The sequence below is a fragment of the Leucopleurus acutus genome, assembly GCF_964270905.1.
Source record: "Leucopleurus acutus genome assembly, chromosome: 20".
NCBI lineage: Eukaryota > Metazoa > Chordata > Mammalia > Artiodactyla > Delphinidae > Leucopleurus > Leucopleurus acutus.
Window position 1 is genome coordinate 54,354,098 of NC_139162.1, and position 22,011 is coordinate 54,376,108.

The window sequence follows — 22,011 nt, forward strand, 5'->3', positions numbered from 1 at the left end:
GCATACAGTATCTCACATTAACGTTGGACAAATAAGACATTTATTCCTAGTATGGATTCTCTGATATGTTATCTGTTGTAAGAATTGCTCAAAAAATGTACCTAATCCAAAAAATTTACTTAATGTAAGGGAATCCTTACATTTGTAAGGATTCCCTCCCAATATGAGTTCTTTGGTGGACCCTGAGGATGCACTGTTGGGTCAATTTCTTTCCATGTTCAGTAAATATCTATCGTTTCTGACCTGTATCAATGCTCACATTACAACAAAGGTGTGGATAGCTGATGAAAATTTTTACAACATTCATGACATTTGAAACGTTGCTCTTCAAAATACATTCTCTGTTTCAGAGCGTTGATCTTCAGGTACAAGCCTTAGCACACATACTGCTTTGTGTGCTTTCTCTCCAAGATATACATTGAGAAATCTAGTGCATTGTGAGGCCTGGATAAAGCCTCTGCTCATACATTTGAAGGGTTTCTTTTCAATGGACCGTCTGCAGTTAACTAATACTTGAAGTCAAGAAAAGGTTTTGTCACACTCGTTTCATTTATAAGGTATCGCTCCAGTATGTCCCACCTTGTGATCTTTGGGTAAAAGCCTTGCCACACACATTACATTTGTGTCTTAACTACTGGATCGCCAGGGATGTCCCTAAAGTGTCAATTTTGAACGAAGACCTTTCCACATATATCACATTAATATGATTTCCCCTCTGTATTTATTACCTGATTTGTAGTACGGGTTGAGATCTCACGAAAGGCTTTCCAACACTCATTACCTTTTAGAGATTTTTCTGCATTATGAATTCTCTGATGAATTGCAAGGTCTGAATTTCAACTATAGACTTTGCCAAATTCATCACATTTATATTGAGTTGGCCAAAAAGTGCCTTCTGTTTTTAAGAAAAAATAAAAGACACATTTTTTTCATTTTCACCAAGAACTTTATTGAACAACATACACCCTTTTGTTCCACTACCTTCTGCCATTTTTCAGGAAACTTCATAATTCCAACTTCCCAAAGCTTTTCATCTTTTTGAGCAAAGAACTGTGCCAGTTGCCTTTTACAGTCTTCCAGGGAATTGAAATTTTTTCCATTAAGAGAATTTTGTAAAGACCGAAATAAACAGAAATCCATGGCGCCATGGTGAATATGGCAGATGAATAGAACTTCCCAGCCAAGCTGTAACAGTTTTTGCCTGGTCATCAAAGAAACACGTGGTCTTGCGTTATCCTGATGGAAGATTATGCGTTTTCTGTTGACTAATTCCGGATGCTTTTCATGGAGTGCTGCTTTCAGTTGGTCTAACTGGGAGCAGTACTTGTTGGAATTAATCGTTTGGTTTTCTGGAAGGAGCTCAAAATAGAGGACTTCCAATCGCACTGTAGACACATCATCTTCTTTGGATGAAGACTAGCTGTCCGTGTGGTTGGTGGTGGTGCACTTCACATGCCCCACGATCTCTTCCATTCCACATGATTGTACAGTATCCACTTTTTTTTTTTTTTTTTTTGCGGTAGGCGGGCCTGTCACTGTTGTGGCCTCTCCTGTTGCAGAGCACAGGCTCCAGACGCGCAGGCTCAGCGGCCATGGCTTACGGGCCCAGCCGCTCCACGGCATGTGGGATCTTCCTGGACCGGGGCACGAACCCGTGTCCCCTGCATTGGCAGGCGGACTCTCAACCCCTGCGCCACCAGGGAAGCCCCCAGTATCCACTTTTCATCACCCATCACAATTTATTTTAAGAACAGAACTTTTTATTATGTTTAAGTAGAGAATCGCATGCAGATATACGGTCAAGGTTTTTTTTTCGCTTAACTTATGTGGAACCCAAGCATCAAAGCAATTCATACAACCAAGCTGGTGCAAATGATTTTCAACGCTTGATTTGGATATTTTGAGTATGTCGGCTATCTCCCACGTGGTATACTGTTGATTGTTCTCAATTCATGTCTCAATTTGATCACTATCAACTTCAAATGGTCTACCTGACCGTGGAGCATCACCCAGTGAGAAATCTCCAGCACGAAATTTCGCAAACCACTTTTGACACGTTCGATCAGTCACAGCACCTTCTCCATACACTGTACAAATCTTTTTTTGCGTTTCGGTTGTGTTTTTACCTTTCTTGAAATAATGAAGAGTAATATGCTGAAAGTTGTTGCTTTTTTCCTTCCATCTTCAATATTAAAATGGCTACACAAAAATTCACCAATTTTTATGTCTTTTTTTAAAATGCACGCTGATATCGCAGCTGTCACATAAAATCTAACAAAATTGTTTGAATGAAGTTAAAGACAACTAAGTGCTCCTAGAGCCACCTTACGGAAAAAACTGAACCTTCTGGGCAACCCAATATAATTTCTGTCCTGTATGGATTCTCAGGTGTTGAGTGAGGGCTGAGATGTGATAAGGTTTTGCCAAACTCATTACATTTGTATCAGCTCTCTCCGGTATGAATTTTTTGATGACTTACAAGGTGTGATTTTTCACTAAAGACCATGGCACACTCATCACGTTTGTAAGGATTCTCTCCAGTATGAATTGTCTGGTGTCTTATAAGGTGTGCTTTTCGACTAAAGAATTTATCACACCCGATACACTTGTAAGGTTTCTCTCCCGTATGAATTCTCTGATGTCTTGTTAGGTTACTTTTTCGACTAAAGAGCTTGCCACACTTAATACATTTGTAAGGTTTCTCTCCAGTATGAGTTCCCTTATGACTTTTAAGGTGTGCTTTTCGACTAAAAAACTTACCACACTCAATACATTTATAAGGTTTCTCCCCAGTATGATTTCTCTGATATCTTGCAAGTAATGAATTTTGAGGAAAGACATTTTCACACACATCACATTTATGTAATTTCTCTTCTGTATGGAGAAACTGATGTCTGCCAGGTTTTGAGCTGTAATGAAAGATTTTCCCACACTCATTACATTTGTAAGGTTTCTCTCCAGTATGAACTCTCTGATGCTTTCCAAGGTTTGGCTTTTGAGAAAAGAACCTGCCACAGTCATTACATTTGTAAGGTTTCTCTCCAGTATGAATTCTCTGATGACTTTCAAGATTTGAATTTCGATTGAAGACCCTGCTACACACATTACATTTGTAAGACTTCTCTTCATTATGAACTCTCTGATGCTTTATAAGGTATGCCTTTTGATTAAAGAATTTGCCACACTCATTACATTTATAAGGTTTCTCCCCATTATGATTTCTCCGATATCTTGCAAGGAATGAATTTCGAATAAAGACATTTTCACATACATCACATTTATGTAATTTCTCTTCTGTATGGAGAAACTGATGTCTTCCAAGTTCTGAGCTGTAATGAAAGATTTTCCCACACTCATTACATTTGTAAGGTTCCTCTCCAGTATGAGTTCTCTGATGACTTGCAAGGTATGAATTGTGAGTAAAGACTTTTTCACATACATCACATTTATGTACTTTCCCTCCTGTATGGAAGATCTGATGTCTTTTGAGGTATGATCCCTGAAGGAAGGTTTTGCCACACAGATTACATTTGTAAGATCCTTCCCTGTGTGCTTCCTGTTCTTGTGTCACTACTGAAGGACGCATAAAACCACTCGCATGTGTACTAGAAATGTTGGTTTGCACACTAGAAGAAGTTCCTTCCAGTGGTGAAAATGAGGCACTACTCCTGATATCCTTGTCCACTTGAATAAATTCATCAATCTTCTCTTCACTTTTAAATATATGCAGTTCAACCCAAAAGCTTAATGCCAGCCTATTTTCAATAGGCTTGATTCCTGCAACACTTCTAACATGTTCATCTCCCTTCTCAGTGAGATTTTCGTTATGGGTTATAGGTATTTGGTTGTAATCACTTTCCTCATCTCTCTTCTGAGACACTAAGTCATACATATTTTCTTGAACATCGCTGAGGTAAAAATGTTTCATTTCATTCCTTTCATGTCTTTCTGACATCACGGTTTGGAATACTTCTCCTCTATCAGTATTTGCTTTCAGTTGTAATATCTTGATCACATGCATGTAGGAGATATCTACAAGATATAAAGAACCGTAAGTATCCCATTCACTACAATTCATGAATAAATGTTTCAGGTTAAATAAGCCATACTAAACCAAATAATACTTCTATCAAGCAAAGTTATGAACCTCACCAACCATGATATTACAATTTGAAGAAACACAATAGGAATGATTCTTTACTAAAGCTAAAGTCATCAGAGGTAATTCCAGTAATTTTATGGTGCACTTTTAAACAACCTATGACAAAAATACTCACATTGGAAAAACTGCTGTTAGCTATCAAAGTGTAGTTTTCACCCATGATGCCAACCAAAGCACATACCAATTATCAGTAAACATACTGGTAATCTTTACTCCAGGAGAAAAGGATATTAAACTATATGTGTGTGTGTGTGTGTGTATGTATATATATTTTCAGAATACTTATTATACATGAATAAATACTAAAGAACCAAAAATATATTGTAACAATAAATAAACCAAAACTAGCTTATCTAATGAATAATCTAAATGACTGCCACTTTAGAACTGGGAAACAAATATAACACAGAGAAAATGAAGAATTTGATAAATTTTTTTTTTTTTTTGACCAGGCCCATGTGGCATGCAGGATCATAGTTCCCCGACCAGGGATCAAACCAGCGCCCCCCGAATTGGGAACAAGATGTCTTAACTGCTAGACAACCAGAGAAGTTCCAATAAAACATTTTTTTAAAACAACTAAATATTTCTAAAAACCTCCTATAAAACTAGGTACCCATGAAGAAGCATAAAACATCTGTAAGATCACCATCTGGAAATCAAAATTAAATAAATTAATTATCAATAAATGAAACATTCTCCAGTTATATGAACAGCCAATAAATGAGCAACTCCCTACGTATGCAGGGACCTTAAACATCCAGTTCATTGGCTCTGGCATACATGTAATGAAGAAGGAGCAACTTGTACATTTATTTAATTATGGTCAGATACAATATTGTTGGGAACAAATTGCAAAAATAAGGTATACAAGATATAATGCAGACAAAGAGATAGTATAATAAAAATAACAGAATAATAATATATCTTTTCAACCAAAATAACTTTTGAGTTTTTACTATAAAAAATACACTATTCAAAGCCATCTAACAGTACTTATTCCTTTGAAAAGCCTTGAGGAAAATTATCAAGATTTTTCAAGGAAAGGAAGTAGACTCAAGAGGATTACGTACATGAACTCAATAGACAAAGAAACTACTGAGACAACCAGGATGTGCATCTGGACCTACAGTGTGAGAAAACATATTCTTAAGATGACCCTCAACCCAAGCAGCCCACCAGACTAAAGTACCAAGAGCTAAAAGTTCTGGCTAGGAAAAAATGCTCCTATTGACAACTTTTTACAGCATGTCAATGTGGAGAAATGTTTACATACATTCTGGGTATATCTGTAAAATCAGAATTCTTAGGTGTGATATTGTGATTTATTAAAAATACGGACTCAGTGATTGAGATGAGAAATTCATTACTTCCACTCACAACTTATCTGCCAAAACTGGTCCCTTGGCTTGCCTTGATGGAATGGGGCTGCGAAATTAGACAACGGGCAAAAAGAGTAAGAGACGTTTCACTAAAATCAATATACAGAATAAAAGTAGGAAAAAGAAAATATATTTAACATCACTAACCAGTGTGAGACCTCTGAGTTTTCTGTTTCCTCCACGTGAACCCCCGACTGCCTTCAGGGGTCATAAAAAAGGGAAAGTCTCTACTACACTCTAGTGATATTCATTAGGAACTTGTAATTCTCTGTGGGAACTGGCAAATGGGAAGAAAGTTTTTCAGAAACATTCTGAGCTCACCAAGTGTGCACTGTCATTGAAACACAGCTGAATTGATGTTGTGATTCTAGGAGATGGTATGTCAGAATAAAAAACACATCTTAGAGACTGGCGGTGTCCCTCCCACCCAACACTCTTACACTACACTAAGCCCACAGTTCTAGCAGCAGGAAGGCATCAGCAAAGTACTTTGCTGAGGCAAAAGAGTATGTAAGGGGAAAAGCAGTAAATGCTCAAATCTCAAACATGCGATGCTCTAGGGTAGAAACTAATCCAGTGGCAAAGACACAGAGGAAGGAAGAATAATTCTGAAAAATCAACAGAGTTTGTGGAGAAAAATTACAGTTCCTGAGGACCACAGCAATCCCTGACTGGTACTACTATAATTTAACGTAATGCTCACTGATGGTGGTTGTGGATGGTGGTTATCTATGAAGCATGTAATATGATATTAAATTTATCTATAACTTTTTTTTTTTTTTTTTGCGGTATGCGGGCCTCTCACTGTTGTGGCCTCTCCCATTGAGGAGCACAGGTTCCAGACGCGCAGGCTCAGCGGCCATGGCTCAGGGGCCCAGCTGCTCTGCAGCATGTGGGATCTTCCCGGACTGAGGCACGAACCCGTGTCCCCTGCATCGGCAGGCGTACTCTCAACTACTGCGCCACCAGGGACGCCCCTATCTATAACTTTAAATCTAATTTGCCTGATATAAAAGAGCCCTGACACTATTTTCGTGGTAATAGAGTAATTGCTATAAAATGTCCATGATATAACGAAAATATTTTTCTAAATAACTCCTACAAAACTATGTGCCCATGAAGAAGCAGACAACATTCTGAAATGTTATATCATCTGTAACTCAAAATTAAATATTAATAAATGAAATATTCTCTAGTTATATTAACAGCCAAAGTCTGAGCATTTTAAGGATATAATTACATTAGTTAAGAATGTGAACACAAGAAAGAATGCTACTAAAATATTACCTATAAATATACTTTAAACAAAAAATGTATTGGCTTTAGAATATCAAAAGTTCATGCTAACACTCCATGTGATCAAACACTAAAATTAGCCTACCCCTCAAATTACTAGAAATCATACCATTATATTTTTTAACATTAGCTTTGCAAGGAAAAAAATGAAACCAATGAGGAGTGATATCAGCCGGATAGCAGAAAAGTAAACAACAGGCACTCATTAACATATGTGGAACCCAAGTTTAAAACAATATATAAACATACAAGCCTTTGGGAAAACTCTGCAAACGAGTTAATAAGCGATACCACTCAAGCAACTACCTATCCCGAAAACACTAAACCGAGAAGTGTAGCAAAGTTCATGACAACTTGCTGGCCTTTGACTCCCCAGTCCTTTCTTAAATCACATTGAGACTGAACTGGAGGAAGCCTCCCAATTTTCAGAGGTGCCCTCAGGAGGAATAATAAAAACCACAATGAGATATTACATCATGCCTCTTAGAATAGCTCTCATTAAAAAGACCAGAGGTGACAATTGTTATTGAGAATGGGGATAAAATGGAATTCTAGTAACTTTGAGACATGGGTTTGTGGCATTCCTCAAAATCAGGAAAAAAAACCTGGAAAGACTTATCAGTCAGGCCCTGTTGATACTCTCTCACACCCATGATGACCACTCCACTGCACAGCTTGAAGTGATCTGTACATAGCAGAAAAATATTACAGGGCTTCCCTGGTGGTGCACTGGTTAAGAATCCACCTGCCAAAGCAGGGGACATGGGTTCGAGCCCTGGCCTGGGAAGATTCTTCATGCCACAGAGCAACTAAGCCCGCGTGCCACAACTACCTAGGCTGCACTCCAGAGCCCGTGAGCCACAACTACCGGGCCCACATGCCACAACTACTGAAGACTGCGCGCCACAACTACTGAAGCCTGCACACCTAGAGCCTGTGCTCCGCAACAAGAGAAGTCACCACAATGAGAAGCCCGCAGGCCACAACAAAGAGTAGCCCCGCTCGTCGCAACTAGAGAAAAGCCTGCGTGTAGCAATGAAGATCCAACATAGCCAAAAACAAGTTTTAAAATTTTTTTAAAAAGAAATTGCTCAGGGATCTAAACAAGAAGACAGGGATTGAGACAGATCAATGCAGGTTCTGAGGTGCCAGATGGAATCAAAGAGCAGCCAGTGTTTTCCCATCTTCTGATGAGGCTTCCTAAAAATATCAAATGGGGACGGAAGCAGGAAATGTTCAGGGATTGATGACTGGACTGACAACTGAGCATACAGTGGAACCATGCGCTGAAGGAGAGATGAAAGGGCAAGGGACCTTCATAAAACAGCCTGCCTCATGCTCCTCAATGACAAGCAACAGCAAGTTCACAGGAGCCAGATGGCGAGTGTCGTAGATCATGATAAAAATTGTGCTTTTGTGTCTGTTTGAGCAGCAGACCCACTGGAGGGTGAAAGAATACATTTTACGTGTTGAAGGACAGAGCCCTATAACTGTCTGACTAGGGCACAGTTGCCAAACACTATTAATAATGAGGCCTCCCTTCTGCCTTTCTGAGATCTGACCTGTGTTCACACTTTGATACATCCCCAAGCTGCATTCATGTCACTCCACAGCCCAGCATTCTGCCTCTTGCTACAATACAGGTGAAATATTCGGATGATAAACAGAAATTCCTATACCCGAGAAAAAAGAAACATGGTTTGCTGTGGATTTTCCACAATCATGGTTCTTTATTCAGCTAAGGATTGAGGACACTACTGAGGGGTCTAGAAAAATATTTCAGAAACTTACCCACTGCTTGCCTCCTTCTGAATACACAGGGAACAGTTAAAATGCAGAAATCCACTCCCTCTTGAGAGAACACTGGAATCACAACTAACTGCTGAACAATCATCGACAGGAAGACACTGGAACTCACCAAAAAAAGATATCCCACATCCAAAGACAAAGGAGAAGCCACAATGAGACAGTAGGAGGGGCACAATCACAATAAAATCAAATCCCATAACTGCTGGGTGGGTGACCCACAAACTGGAGAACACTTATACCACAGCAGTCCACCCACTGGAGTGAAGGTTCTGAGCCCCACATCAGGCTTCCCAACCTGGGGGTCCGGGAACAGGAGGAAGAATTCCTAGAGAATCAGACTTTGAAGGCTAGCGGGATTTGATTGCAGGACTTTGACAGGACTGGGGAAAACAGAAACTCCACTCTTGGAGGGCACACATAAAGCAGTGTGTGCATCGGGACCCAGGGGAAGGAGCAGTGACCCCATAGAGATTGAACCAGACCTACCTCCTAGTGTTGGGGGATCTCCTGGAGAGGCGGGGGGTGGCTCTGTCTCACCGTGAGGACAAGGACACTGGCAGCAGAAGTTCTGGGAAGTACTCCTTGGCGTGAGCCCTCCCAGACTCCACCATTAGCCCCACCAAAGAGCCTGGGTAGGCTCCAGTGTTGGGTCACCTCAGGCCAAACAACCAACAGAGAGGGGACACAGCCCCACCCATCAGCAGACAAGCGGATTAAAGTTTTACTGAGCTCTGCCCACCAGAGCAACAGCTAGCTCTACCCACCACCAGTCCCTCCCATCAGTAAACATGCACAAGCCTCTCAGATAGCCGCATCCACCAGAGAGCAGACAGCAGAAGCAAGAAGAACTACAATCCTGCAGCCTGTGGAACAAAAACCACATTCACAGAAAGATAGACAAGATGAAAAGGCAGAGGGCTATGTACCAGATGAAGGAACAAGATAGAACCCCAGAAAAACAACTAAATGAAGTGGAGATAGGCAACCTGCCAGAAAAAGAATTCAGAATAATGATAGTGAAGATGATCCAGGACCTTGGAAAAAGAATGGAGGCAAAGATCAAGAAGATGCAAGAAATGTTTAACAAAGACCTAGAAGAATTAAAGAACAAACAAACAGATGAACAATACAATAATTGAAATGGAAAATACACTAGAAGGAATCAATAGCAGAATAACTGGGGCAGAAGAACGGATAAGTGACCTGGAAAACCGAAGGATGGAATTCACTGCTACACAACAGAATAAAGAAAAAAGAATGAAAAGAAATGAAGACAGCCTAAGAGACCTCTGGGACAACATTAAACACAACATTCGCATTATAGGGGTCGCAGAACGAGAAGGGAGAGAGAGAGGACCTGAGAAAATACTTGAAGAGATTATAGTCGAAAACTTCCCTAACATGGGAAAGGAAATAGCCACCCAAGTCCAGGAAGCGCAGCAAGTCCCATACAGGATAAACCCAAGGAGAAACACGCCGAGACACATAGTAATCAAATTGGCAAAAATTAAAGACAAAGAAAAATTATTGAAAGCAGCAAGGGAAAAATGACAAATAACATACAAAGGAACTCCCATAAGGTTAACAGCTGATTTCTCAGCAGAAACTCTACAAGCCAGAAGGGAGTGGCATGATATACTTAAAGTCATGAAAGGGAAGAACCTACAACCAAGATTACTCTACCCAGCAAGGATCTCATTCAGATTTGATGGAGAAATCAAACGCTTTACAGACAAGCGAAAGCTAAGAGAATTCAGCACCACCAAACCAGCTCTACAACAAATGTGAGAGGAACTTCTCTAAGTGGGAAACACAAGAGAAGAAAAGGACCTACAAAAACAAACCTAAAACGATTAAGAAAATGGTCACAGGAACATACATATCAATAATTACCTTAAACGTGAATGGATTAAATGCTCCAACCAAAAGACACAGGCTTGCTGAATGGATACAAAAACAAGACACATATACATGCTGCCTACAAGAGACCCACTTCAGACCTAAGGACACACACAGACTGAAGGTGAGGGGATGGAAAAAGATATTCCATGCAAATGGATATCAAAAGAAAGCTGGAGTAGCAATACTCATATCAGATAAAATAGACTTTAAAATAAAGAATGTTACAAGAGACAAGAAAGGACAATACATAATGATCAAGGGATCAATGCAAGAAGAAGATGTAACAGTTATAAATATATATGCACCCAACATAGGAGCACCTCAATACATAAGGCAACTGCTAACAGCTATAAAAGAGGAAATCGACAGTGACACAATAATAGTGGGGGACTTTAACACCTCACTTACACCAATGGACAGATCATCCAAACAGAAAATAAAGAAGGAAACACAAGCTTTAAATAACACAATAGACCAGAGAGATTTAATTGATATTTATAGGACATTCCACCCAAAAACAGCAGATTACACTTTCTTCTCAAGAACGCATGGAATATTCTCCAGGATAGATCACATCTTTGGTCACAAATCAAGCCTCAGTAAATTTAAGAAAATTAAAATCATATCGAGCATCTTTTCTGACCACAATGCTATGAGATTGGAAATCAATTACAGGGAAAAAAACATAAAAAACATAAACACATGGAGGCTAAACAATACGTTACTAAATAACCAAGAGATCACTGAAGAAATCAAAGAGGAAACCAAAAAATACCTAAAGACAAATGAGAATGAAAACATGATGATCCAAAACCTATAGGATGGAGCAAAAGCAGTTCCAAGAAGGAAGTTTATAGCTATACAAGCCTACCTCAACAAACAAGAAAAATCTCAAATAAACAATCTAACCTTACACCTAAAAGAACTAGAGAAAGAAGAACAAACAAAACCAAAAGTTAGCAGAAGGAAAGAAATCATAAAGATCAGAGCAGAAATAAATGAAATAGAAACAAAGAAAACAATAGCAAAGATCAATAAAACTAAAAGCTGGTTCCTTGAGAAGATAAACAAAATTGATAAACCATTAGCCAGTCTCATCAAGAAAAAGATGAAGAGGACTCAAATCAATAAAATTAGAAATAAAAAGGAGAAGTTACAAAAGACACCGCAGAAATATAGAGCATCCCAAGAAACTACTACAAGCAACTCTATGCCAATAAAATGGACAACCTGGAAGAAATGGACAAATTCTTAGAAAGGTATAACCTGCCAAGACTGAACCAGGGAGAAATAGACAATATGAACAGACCAATCACAAGTAATGAAATTGAAACTGTGATTAAAAATCTTCCAACAAACGAAAGTCCAGGACCAGATGGCTTCACAGGTGAATTCTAACAAACATTTAGAGAAGAGCTAACACCCACCCTTCTCAAACTCTTCCAAAAAATTGCAGAGGAAGGAACACTCCCAAAATCATTCTATGAGGCCACCATCACCCTGATACCCAAACCAAACAAAGATACTACAAAAGAAGAAAATTACAGACCAATATCACTGATGAACACAGATACAAAAATCCTCAACAAAATACTAGCTAACAGAATCCAGCAACACATTAAAAGGATCATACACCATGATCAAGTGGGATTTATCCCAGGGATGCAAGGATTCCTCAATATATGCAAATCAATCAATGTGATACACCATATTAACAAATTGAAGAATAAAAACCATATGACTGGGCTTCCCTGGTGGTGCAGTGGTTAAGAATCCACCTGCCAATGCAGGGGACACGGGTTCGAGCCCTGGTCTGGGAAGATCCCACATGCCATGGAGCAACTAAGCCCACGTGCCACAACTACTGAGCCTGCGCTCTAGAGCCTCTGAGCCACAACTACTGAGCCCGTGTGCCACAACTACTGAAGCCCGCATGCCTAGAGCCCGTGCTCCACAACAAAAGAAGCCACCACAATGAAGCCTGTGCACCACAATCAAGAGTAGCCCCCGCTCGCCACAATTAGAGAAAGCCCACGCACAGCAATAAAGACCCAACGCAGCCAAAAATAAATACAAATAAAATAAACTAAAGAAAAAAAAAACCACATGATCATCTCAATAAATTCAGAAAAAGCTTTTGACAAAATTCAACACCCATTTATGATAAAAACTCTCCAGAAAGTGGGCACAGAGGGAACCTACCTCAACATAATAAAGGCCATATATGACAAAGCCACAGCAAACATCATTCTCAATGGTGAAAAACTGAAAGCATTTCCTCTAAGATCAGGAAAAAGACAAGGATGTCCACTCTCACCGCTACTAATCAACATAGTTTTGGAACGCCTAGCCTCGGCAATTAGAGAAGAAAAAGAAATAAAAGGAATATAAATTGGAAAAGAAGAAGTAAAACTGTCACTGTTTGCAGATGACATGATACTATACATAGAGAATCCTAAAGATGCCACCAGAAAACTACTAGAGCTAATCAATGAATTTGGTAAAGTTGCATGATACAAAATTAATGCACAGAAATCTCTTGCATTCCTATACACTAATGATGAAACATCTGAAAGAGAAATTAAGGAAACACTCCCATTTACCATTGCAACAAAAAGAATAAAATACATAGGAATAAACCTACCTAGGGAGACAAAAGACCTATATGCAGAAAACTATAAGACACTGATGAAAGAAATTAAAGATGATGCCAACAGATGGAGAGATATACCATGTTCTTGGACTGGAAAACTCAATACTGTGAAAATGATTATACTACCCAAAGCAATCTACAGATTGAATGCAATCCCTATCAAATTACCAATGGCATATTTTATGGAACTAGAACAAATCATCTTATAATTTGTATGGAGACACAAAAGACCCTGAACAGTCAAAGCAGTATTGACAGAAAAAATCAGAGCTGGAGGAATCAGACTCCCTGACTTCAGACTATACTACAAAGCTACAGTAATCAAGACAATATGGTACTGGCACGAAAACAGAAATACAGATCAATTGAACAAGATAGAAAGCCCAGAGATAAACCCACGCACCTATGGTCAACTAATCTATGACAAAGGAGGCAAGGATATACAATGGAGAAAAGACAGTCTCTTCAATAAGTGGTGCTGGGAAAACTGGACAGCTACATGTAAAAGAATGAAATTAGAACACTCCCAAACACCATACACAAAAATAAACTCAAAATGTATTCGAGACCTAAATGTAAGACCGGACACTATAAAACTCTTAGAGGAAAACATAGGAAGAACACTCTTCGACATAAATCCCAGCAAGGTCTTTTTTGATCCACCTCCTACAGAAATGGAAACAAAAACAAAAATAAACAAATGGGACCTAATGAAACAAGCTTTTGCACAGCAAAGCAAACCATAAACAAGATGAAAAGACAACCCTCAAAATGGGAGAAAATATTTGCAAATGAATCAACAGACAAAGGATTAATCTCCAAAATATATAAACAGCTCATGCAGCTCAATATTAAAGAAACAAACAGCCCAATCCCAAAATGGGCAGAAGACCTAAATAGACATTTCTCCAAAGAAGACTTACAGATGGCCAAGAAGCACATGAAAAGCTGCTCAACATCACTAATTATTAGAGAAATGCAAATCAAAACTACAATGAGGTATCACCTCACACCAGTTAGAATGGCCATCATCAGAAAATCTACAAGCAACAAATGCTGGAGAGGGTGTGGAGAAAAGGGAACCCTCTTGCACTGTTGGTGGGAATGTAAATTGATACAGCCACTATGGAGAACAGTATGGAGGTTCCTTAAAAAACTAGAAGTAGAATTACCATATAACTCAGCAATCCCACTACTGGGCATATACCCAGAGAAAACCATAATTCAAAAAGACACATGCACCCCAATGTTCATTGCAGCACTATTTACAATAGCCAGGTCATGGAAGCAACCTAAATGCCCATTGACAGACAAATGGGTAAAGAAGATGTGGTACATATATACAATGGAATATAATTCAGCCATAAAAAGGAACGAAATTGGGTCATTTGTATAGCCGTGGATGGATCTAGAGACTGTCATACAGAGTGAAGTAGATCAGAAAGAGTAAAACAAATATCGTATATTAACGCATATATGTGGAACCTAGAAAAATGGTACAGATGAACTAGTTTGCAGGACAGAAATTGAGACACAGATGTAGAGAACAAACGTATGGACACCAAGGGGGGAAAGCGGGGGTGGGGGGTGGTGGTGATGTTATGAATTAGGAGATTGGGATTGACATGTATACACTGATGTGTATAAAATGGATGACTAATAAGAATCTGCTGTATAAAAAAATAAGTAAAATTAAATTCAAGAAAAAAAGAAAACGCAGAAATGCAGCTCACTTACTACAACTCCTATCTCAAAAGTACATGGGTAGGAAACATGGAAGTGGGTATGTCCAAAATTTCCGATGAACTTTGTAAATATGTAAGCTCTAAAACATCTCTTAATGTATCATGAAGTGGGCAGATCATCTGAGGAAAGTTAGGTTTAAACTGATGCCAGGACTTCCCTGGCAGTCTAGTGGTTAAGACACCGTGCTTCCAATGCAGGGTTGCAGGGTCCGCAGGTTTGAGGCCTGGTCGGGGAACTAAGATCACACATGCCGTGCTGTGCAGTGAGGCCATAAAGTAAATAACTAAATAAAAATTTAAACTCCTGATGCTGTATCCTGAAGGTTTTAGTATCTCAGTCAGCAGGCATTTTAGATCAGTCAAGAAAAACAGGTGCTCCCAAGAGGCACAGAAGGGAAAATGCAAAGATACCCAAGGGCAGATAGCAACATCTAGAGGGAAATTATCCTCACCCACGGAGATCAGGTTCCTGTAGTTCTCCAACATCACGTCCCTGTACAAGGCCCTCTGGGCAGGGTCCAGGCATTCCCACTCCTCCTCAGTGAATTCTATGGCCACATCCTTGAATGTTAACGGTCCCTGAAATGAAAACACATTTCACCAAGGGGCCCTGAGGAAAGTTCTCATTTTCACACCAAATGACAAGAGAAGAGTAAGGATCAATTCAGTTGAAGTATGTATTCTGACAGATCTATGTAAAGGGATTCAGAGCAAATTGTACATCTCTAAGTTTTATTTCTTATGCTTTCTCATAAAATTATGATATCTTACAATTAATGTGGATTTTTTTTATATTTGTGGACAATACATGAAATATAATACATACAAATAAAATTCAATAATTCATTGTCTATGCAGAAGCATTACACATTATGTTTTAAACACTAAGTGAGGGCTTCCCTGGTGGCGCAGTGGTTGAGAGTCCACCTGCCGATGCAGGGGACACGGGTTTGTGCCCCGGTCCGGGAAGATCCCACATGCCGCAGAGCGGCTGGGCCCGTGAGCCATGGCCGCTGAGCCTGCGCGTCCGGAGCCTGTGCTCCGCAACGGGAGAGGCCACAACAGTGAGAGGCCCGCGTACCGCAAAAACAAAAACAAAAACAAAAACAAAAAAACACTAAGTGATATTCAATATCTAGATGAGTCACGGGTATGAACTGTGAGTTCAGAAATGACAAAGGGCACAGTGGCTTTAAACAAAAGTCACAATGAGGGGTGTTGTCTCAGGACATATTTTTGCTTTTTTTTTACTACTCATTTTTATTCATTTGAATATCAGAATTTTTGGCGAGATGAAAAAGTATCAACTCTACTAAGTGGTACTAACATGAAACAAACAGAATACTTTAAGGGCAATCTCAATAAAATAATTATATTCAAAAATATACATACCATTTTTCTCCATTTAAACATACATAAGCAGGCATTAACAAAAGCCATAAAATGTTTTTCCTACTAATAAAACATTGATGCAACATTACATTTTATTAGTATTATGCATAATTTCCACAGATTACGAAACAAATTATCACAAAAATAAAGTTAACAATTCCTGGAGAATTAAAAGTCATGACAAATAAGAATATGGAAAAAATGTAATTAAGCAAGAACACTTCACCAAATGATACGATAAGAAGAAAATAAGAAGGAAACACTCAGGACTTCCCTGGTGGTCCAGTGGTTAAGACTCCATGCTTCCACTGCACGGGGCATGGGTTGGATCCGGGGTCGGGGAACTAAGATCCCACATGCCACGAGGTGTGGCCAAAAAAATTTTTTAAATTAAAAAACAAAAGAAGAAGAAGGAAATAGTGCATTCTCTCTGAAGTTACAGTGGAGTGAAGGGGGCTGGCCAGGGCTCCTGCCTTTCATCACTGTACAGTATGCCTGAGCAGGGACCACTAGAGGAAGTAACAGGAGGAAAACAGAGGAACAAGAAACACAGAGAGAGTGTGTCAGAGTTGGAACTGTTAACATTCACAAATACAAGGACATGGAAAGGCGAAAAGTGAAAGGAAAAAAAAAATTCCATCCTAATGACAGCAGGGGTGACTACATTATATCAGACAAAATAAAATAAGTACACAAACACAAGACAAAATACATTATATAACAGTAAAGGGGTAAAATTACCAAAAGCTAGAACAATTATAAATATGTATACATCTAACAACACTGCTCGCCCTAAAATGAAGCAAATCTTAACAGAAATAAAAGAGAGAAATAGATAGCACAATATTAGTATCAGATTTCAATATCCTGGGTTTACCTACACATGGAAAGAAAAAGAAGATCAATAAGTTAACAGAGGACTTGAAAAACACTACAGTACAACTGTACCTAACAGACAGACATGTACAGAACACTCCACCCAACAACAGCAGCAGAAAACACAGCCTTCCCCACAGACCACATCTCCCACAAAACAAATCTGAACAAATTAGAGAAGACTGAGACCATAAAGAGTATCTTCTCTAAACACAAGGAAATAAAATTACAAATAGAAAGCGGAAGCAAAACAGGAAAATCTGCCAAATGTGGACATTACACAGCTCATTCTTAAAGAAGCAATCACCAAAGAAGAAATCACAAGGAAAATGTAAGAATACTTGAATGAAAACAAAAAGACTACATACGAAAATTTCTAACAGACAGTGAAAGCGGTACTAAAGGGGAAGTTCACACTGCTAAATGATTACAACAAAAAGGGGAAAGATGCACATTCCACCCTACTGTTCAAGAAACTACTGAACGTCCCAGACAGAGCCATTGGACACCAAGAAAAAATTGAAAGTTATCCAAACTGAAAAAGAAGTAAAATTATCTTATTTTTAGGTGACCAAGTTTTATATGTAGAAATCAAAAAGATTCCAAGAGAAAGCTACTACTCCAAAGAGCAACGTTAGAAAAGTTGCAGCATAAAAAATGAGCACGCAAAAATCAGTTGCATGGGCTTCCCTGGTGTCGCAGTGGTTGAAGAGTCCGCCTGCCGATGCAGGGGACACGGGTTCGTGCCCCGGTCCGGGAAGATCCCACATGCCGCGGAGCGGCTGGGCCCGTGAGCCATGGCCGCTGAGCCTGCGCGTCCGGAGCCTGTACTCCGCAACGGGAGAGGCCGCAACAGTGAGAGGCCCGCGTACCGCAAAAAAAAAAACAAAAAAAAACCAAAAATCACTTCTGTGTGTAAAAGAATATAACACACAGAGTAAAAAGACAACTTCTGGGCTTCCCTGGTGGCGCAGTGGTTGAGAATCTGCCTGCTAATGCAGGGGACACGGGTTCGAGCCCTGGTCTGGGAGGATCCCACATGCCGCGGAGCAACTAGGCCCGTGAGCCATGGCCGCTGAGCCTGCGCGTCTGGAGCCTGTGCTCTGCAACGAGAGGCCGCGATACTGAGAGGCACGCGCACCGCGATGAAGACCGGACCCCGCTTGCCGCAACTAGAGAAAGCCCTCGCACAGAAACGAAGACCCAACACAGCAAAAATAAATTAATTACCTCCTACCCCCAACATCATCTTTAAAAAAAAAAAAAAGATAACTTCTGAGGAATGGAGTGATGAAAGTGACTTAAAGAATTTCCAACTGTCAGAAATTTAGGTTGATTTCACAGTTTAAATTCAATGAAGCAATAAAACACCCATTATCACTGAAGTTTGCTTCTGAACTTCCATTCCATTTCCTTCTCAATCATTAGGATTAGAACAAAGTGACTCAGTCATTTAGCTTCAATTGCCTGGAAAATGTCAGAAAGAATTTCCACTTACTGGTCTATCTTTCAGATTTTACCCCACTATTGTGCATATTAATACGTGACTTCCATATGCAGCTTCTTTATCCTGGTTTACAGAGAGCAGACAGTGCATCCTGATGGGGGCCTAAGCAATCCCTGCTGCCCAACAGCATTGACACCACGTCTCTAATCCATGGGTGTGAAGCCCTGCCCAGGACTACACCTAGCGGAGCCTCTTCACAAGTTCCAGGTCACTGGGTTATGGGGAAATGGGATCTAAGTGGAGATGACAGGCCCTGAGGGAAGGACCTGGGTGGGTGTAAATGTACAGGTGTCAGGCGGGATACTTCAGAGTCAGACAAGTTTACCGAGTCCAAATAAGGGCATCTGAGGAAAATCAGAAAAATCAGAAAAATCAACTGAGAATATGACATTACCTGAGAAAGAGCCATTTCTGACTCCTTTTCTTTCCTCTCCTTCCTCTTCTGGGCTTCTTCCTCAGACAATGTGAGTCTTTAGAGGTCGATCTTCAAAGCTGGAAACAGGCTGCTTAATGCTTAGAATCAACACACCCCCTTCCTGAGTCACCACCACACACACAGGGAAGCCCTCAGCATGGGGAACAGACGGTCCTCTGCTGCCCACTGTCCCAGGAGGGATTTGGGGCAATAAACTCCTACACAGAGTCCAACAGGTGAGTTTTCCACCCTTTCTTCAGATCTCGCTCCCCTCCAGGTGAGGCCCTCACGTACCCAGCAGCAGCGGGCACCTCAGCTGGACCCACGATCCCCTGCAGGTCACAGACCAGCCCTGATCCATCCCCACGCAGAGCAGAGCCCTCACCCTCAGCCCAGATCTCAGCCCTCAGGAATGGGGGGACTCAGAGTCCTGATGTTCAATGACGGATCCAGACTGCAATCACTTCGGGCACGTTAAGTACTACTGAGGCTGCACACCACACTGATGATAGGAAGGGAAATCTCTAGTCAGGGGGTAGAAAACACGCATATGCAAAATGCCTTATCAATCTAATGTGAAGTCTGGATTGAGCACCACTGACAGGAAGCAAGCCCAGCACACCTCCCACTTTCTTTCTCTTTTCCAGATTTATAGATATATAACCGATGAATAAAAATTCTGTACATATGAAGAATACACTGTGACTGCATCCAGTTTCCCCCCTTCTATCTGCACTACTATGTGCTTCCATTTCATTCTGTTTGGGTCTCCCTGTTTCTTTCTCTTTCTCTTCCCCTCCGCTCTCCTGCTGTTCCTGCCCTCCTCTCTATTTCTTTTCTCCCACCTGTCCTGCCCCACTCTGCAACCTGTTCCCCCTCTTGATGTTCTCTCTCTCCACCCTTCCTGATTGTCCTAAATCTCTATGTATTTCTGCCTCTTTCTTCCCTTTTCTGTGCTCCCTCTTTGCCCTCCAGGTTACACCCCTTCTATCCGTTACTCTCCCTTCCTCCCCACTCTCTGGCATGGCAAGTGGCTGTGCTTCCTTCCAGCTCTCCCTCTTCTTCTGCTCTTCTTATCATCCCTTGTCCTCATACTCTTCCAGCACCATAATGCTACGAAGGCCATGGGTCCACATTTTATCCTCTCTCCGACTCTCTGTGTGAAGGGCCTCACCACTGTTAGCCGCCCGCTACCGGTGATCCAGAGCCCCTCTCTCTATGCTGCTCTATGTCAAACTCTGGACATCCAGCTTTTTATATACTTCTCTATTTCATTCACTTGCTCCTTTCAAGGCATAATCGCTTTTATTTTACAGTCTATTTACAAGTCGCTCAGCATCCTCTATGTTCCTAACGATGCTCCCTCATTCTTTTGCCTCAGTTGTTCTATTTCTCTCTCAGTCTCTCTGTCTCTGCTTCTCCTGGTCGCCTCGCCAACATATTTACAGGGATGGAGACTGAATAAGATGCCCGCCAACCGCAAGAGACCATTTTCCATCGGGTGGAATTTGAGATGATAGAACCATGGGTGTCACTAGGCTGGCCCAGGTCACCTCCCCCAACGCAGGGTGAGAGGAAGGGCTGACTACGAAAGGGAGGCCTGTGGGGCAGAAGGACAGACCCGAGGAGACGCGAGGGCAGAGGGGCTGGGAGGGAGGGAGTGGGTCTCAGGAGACAGGCGGGCTCCCCAGAATCCCAGGACCAGGAAGACACCTCTGCGGGGCGACCCGCCTGCCCTCCAGGGGCTGAGAGGGTGAGGCTGGGGGCTGGGGGGGGGGGGTGTGCGGCGTGCATCCACCTCGCGTAAGAGGACGTTACATGGAGGGGCGAGGGGGAGGGCGGAGGTACTAAGGGTTTTAAACAGGAAAATGTCGCGAATGAAGGTGCCTACCTGGACCGAAGGCGGAAAAGCCAAGAGAACCGACCAGCCTCAGAACGAATTCAAACCCAAAGGAAAACATACCCGACCTGTATCGGCGACGTCTGGATTTACTTCGGGGGGAGGGCCGGGTGATGGGATTTTAGGTCTGAAGTGACTCCGAGACCCTGAGGATGGAGTAAGGGGGGACCACGTAGCACAGATTTACACTAGAAAAATTTACGCCCCGCAGAGCGATCGTCGTTCCGAGAGTTAAACTTCCGGTTCTGTAAGAAATTGCGCACGCGCAGACTTAGAGGCGGAACTTCCGGGAGCGCGGCCTGGGCGGAGCGCTACAGATGAGAGGCTGCGGGAGGAGGTCCCTAACCCGCTCAGCCGGCGTCTGGAGGCGGGGCGGGTAACGGTACTTTTATGTACCATGAAAACGCTCGTCTTAAGTTCTTATCTGGAACAGGTTTAAGATAAAAGCTTTCAGTTGTGTCTGAAACTAAGATGTTTCCTCCTGACAAGTTGAAAACGATTTCAATAAAAAGCGTGAGAGCAGGTTTCTCTCACGTCCCGCTCCTGCAGCTCAAGCAATTCAGTGGTTGGGAACGTGGGTCTCCAAGTGGTAGCTGTGGGGCGCTAGTTCCATCCCGGAACAATTCCTGCAATTAGAATTAATTTAGGCAGTTCAAGGAAAGAAGAGCTGGACTTGGCTCTATATTACAAACTAGAATGGAAGATACAAAACTTTCCCTGTGTAGAATGGCCCATTCATGCTGACACCCTACCGAACAGTTTTTCCTTTCTGTTTCTCATTCAGCCAGGTGGCCGAATGAGGCCGAATGACAACACGTGTCAGTTCCAGAGGCTCAGGGACAAATCCCGGAGTCTTGAGACTGGAGGACTAAGCCGTGTGATAATTTCCGTCACTAACCATTGCTTTAAAAAGAGCAATACACTGTAAAAATTTGTTGTAAATTGCATTGTTCATTTTTTTCTTTTTTCCCC

General features: G+C 41.2%; 2 protein-coding genes across 3 annotated transcripts in view; one reads left to right on the forward strand and one right to left on the reverse strand.

The window, feature by feature from the left end:
* Nucleotides 1–22,011, forward strand: part of LOC309977420 (uncharacterized protein) — a 281,570-nt gene that overhangs the window by 151,824 nt on the left and 107,735 nt on the right. The gene's annotated exons all lie outside the window — the stretch shown is intronic.
* On the reverse strand, nt 2,302–21,240 carry LOC309977422 (uncharacterized protein). 2 transcript variants are annotated; one of them, XM_082863527.1, is made up of 4 exons: nt 21,103–21,240; nt 19,119–19,216; nt 15,402–15,528; nt 2,302–4,032 (listed from the first exon to the last, which is right to left on the reverse strand). In XM_082863527.1, exons 2-4 carry the CDS (start codon nt 19,131–19,133, stop codon nt 2,444–2,446), a joined length of 1,731 nt encoding a protein of 576 aa, XP_082719653.1. In that variant the 5' UTR covers nt 19,134–19,216; nt 21,103–21,240; the 3' UTR covers nt 2,302–2,443. The 2 variants fall into 2 exon arrangements, with proteins under 2 accessions (XP_082719653.1, XP_082719652.1); XM_082863526.1 differs by lacking the exon at nt 21,103–21,240 and adding an exon at nt 21,031–21,057.

Coding starts and splice junctions, on each gene's coding strand:
- LOC309977422 (XM_082863527.1), bottom strand. Junction 4,033..15,401: donor CAGGAACCTGATCTCCGTGG/GTGAGGATAATT, acceptor TATATCTTGTAG/ATATCTCCTACATGCATGTG.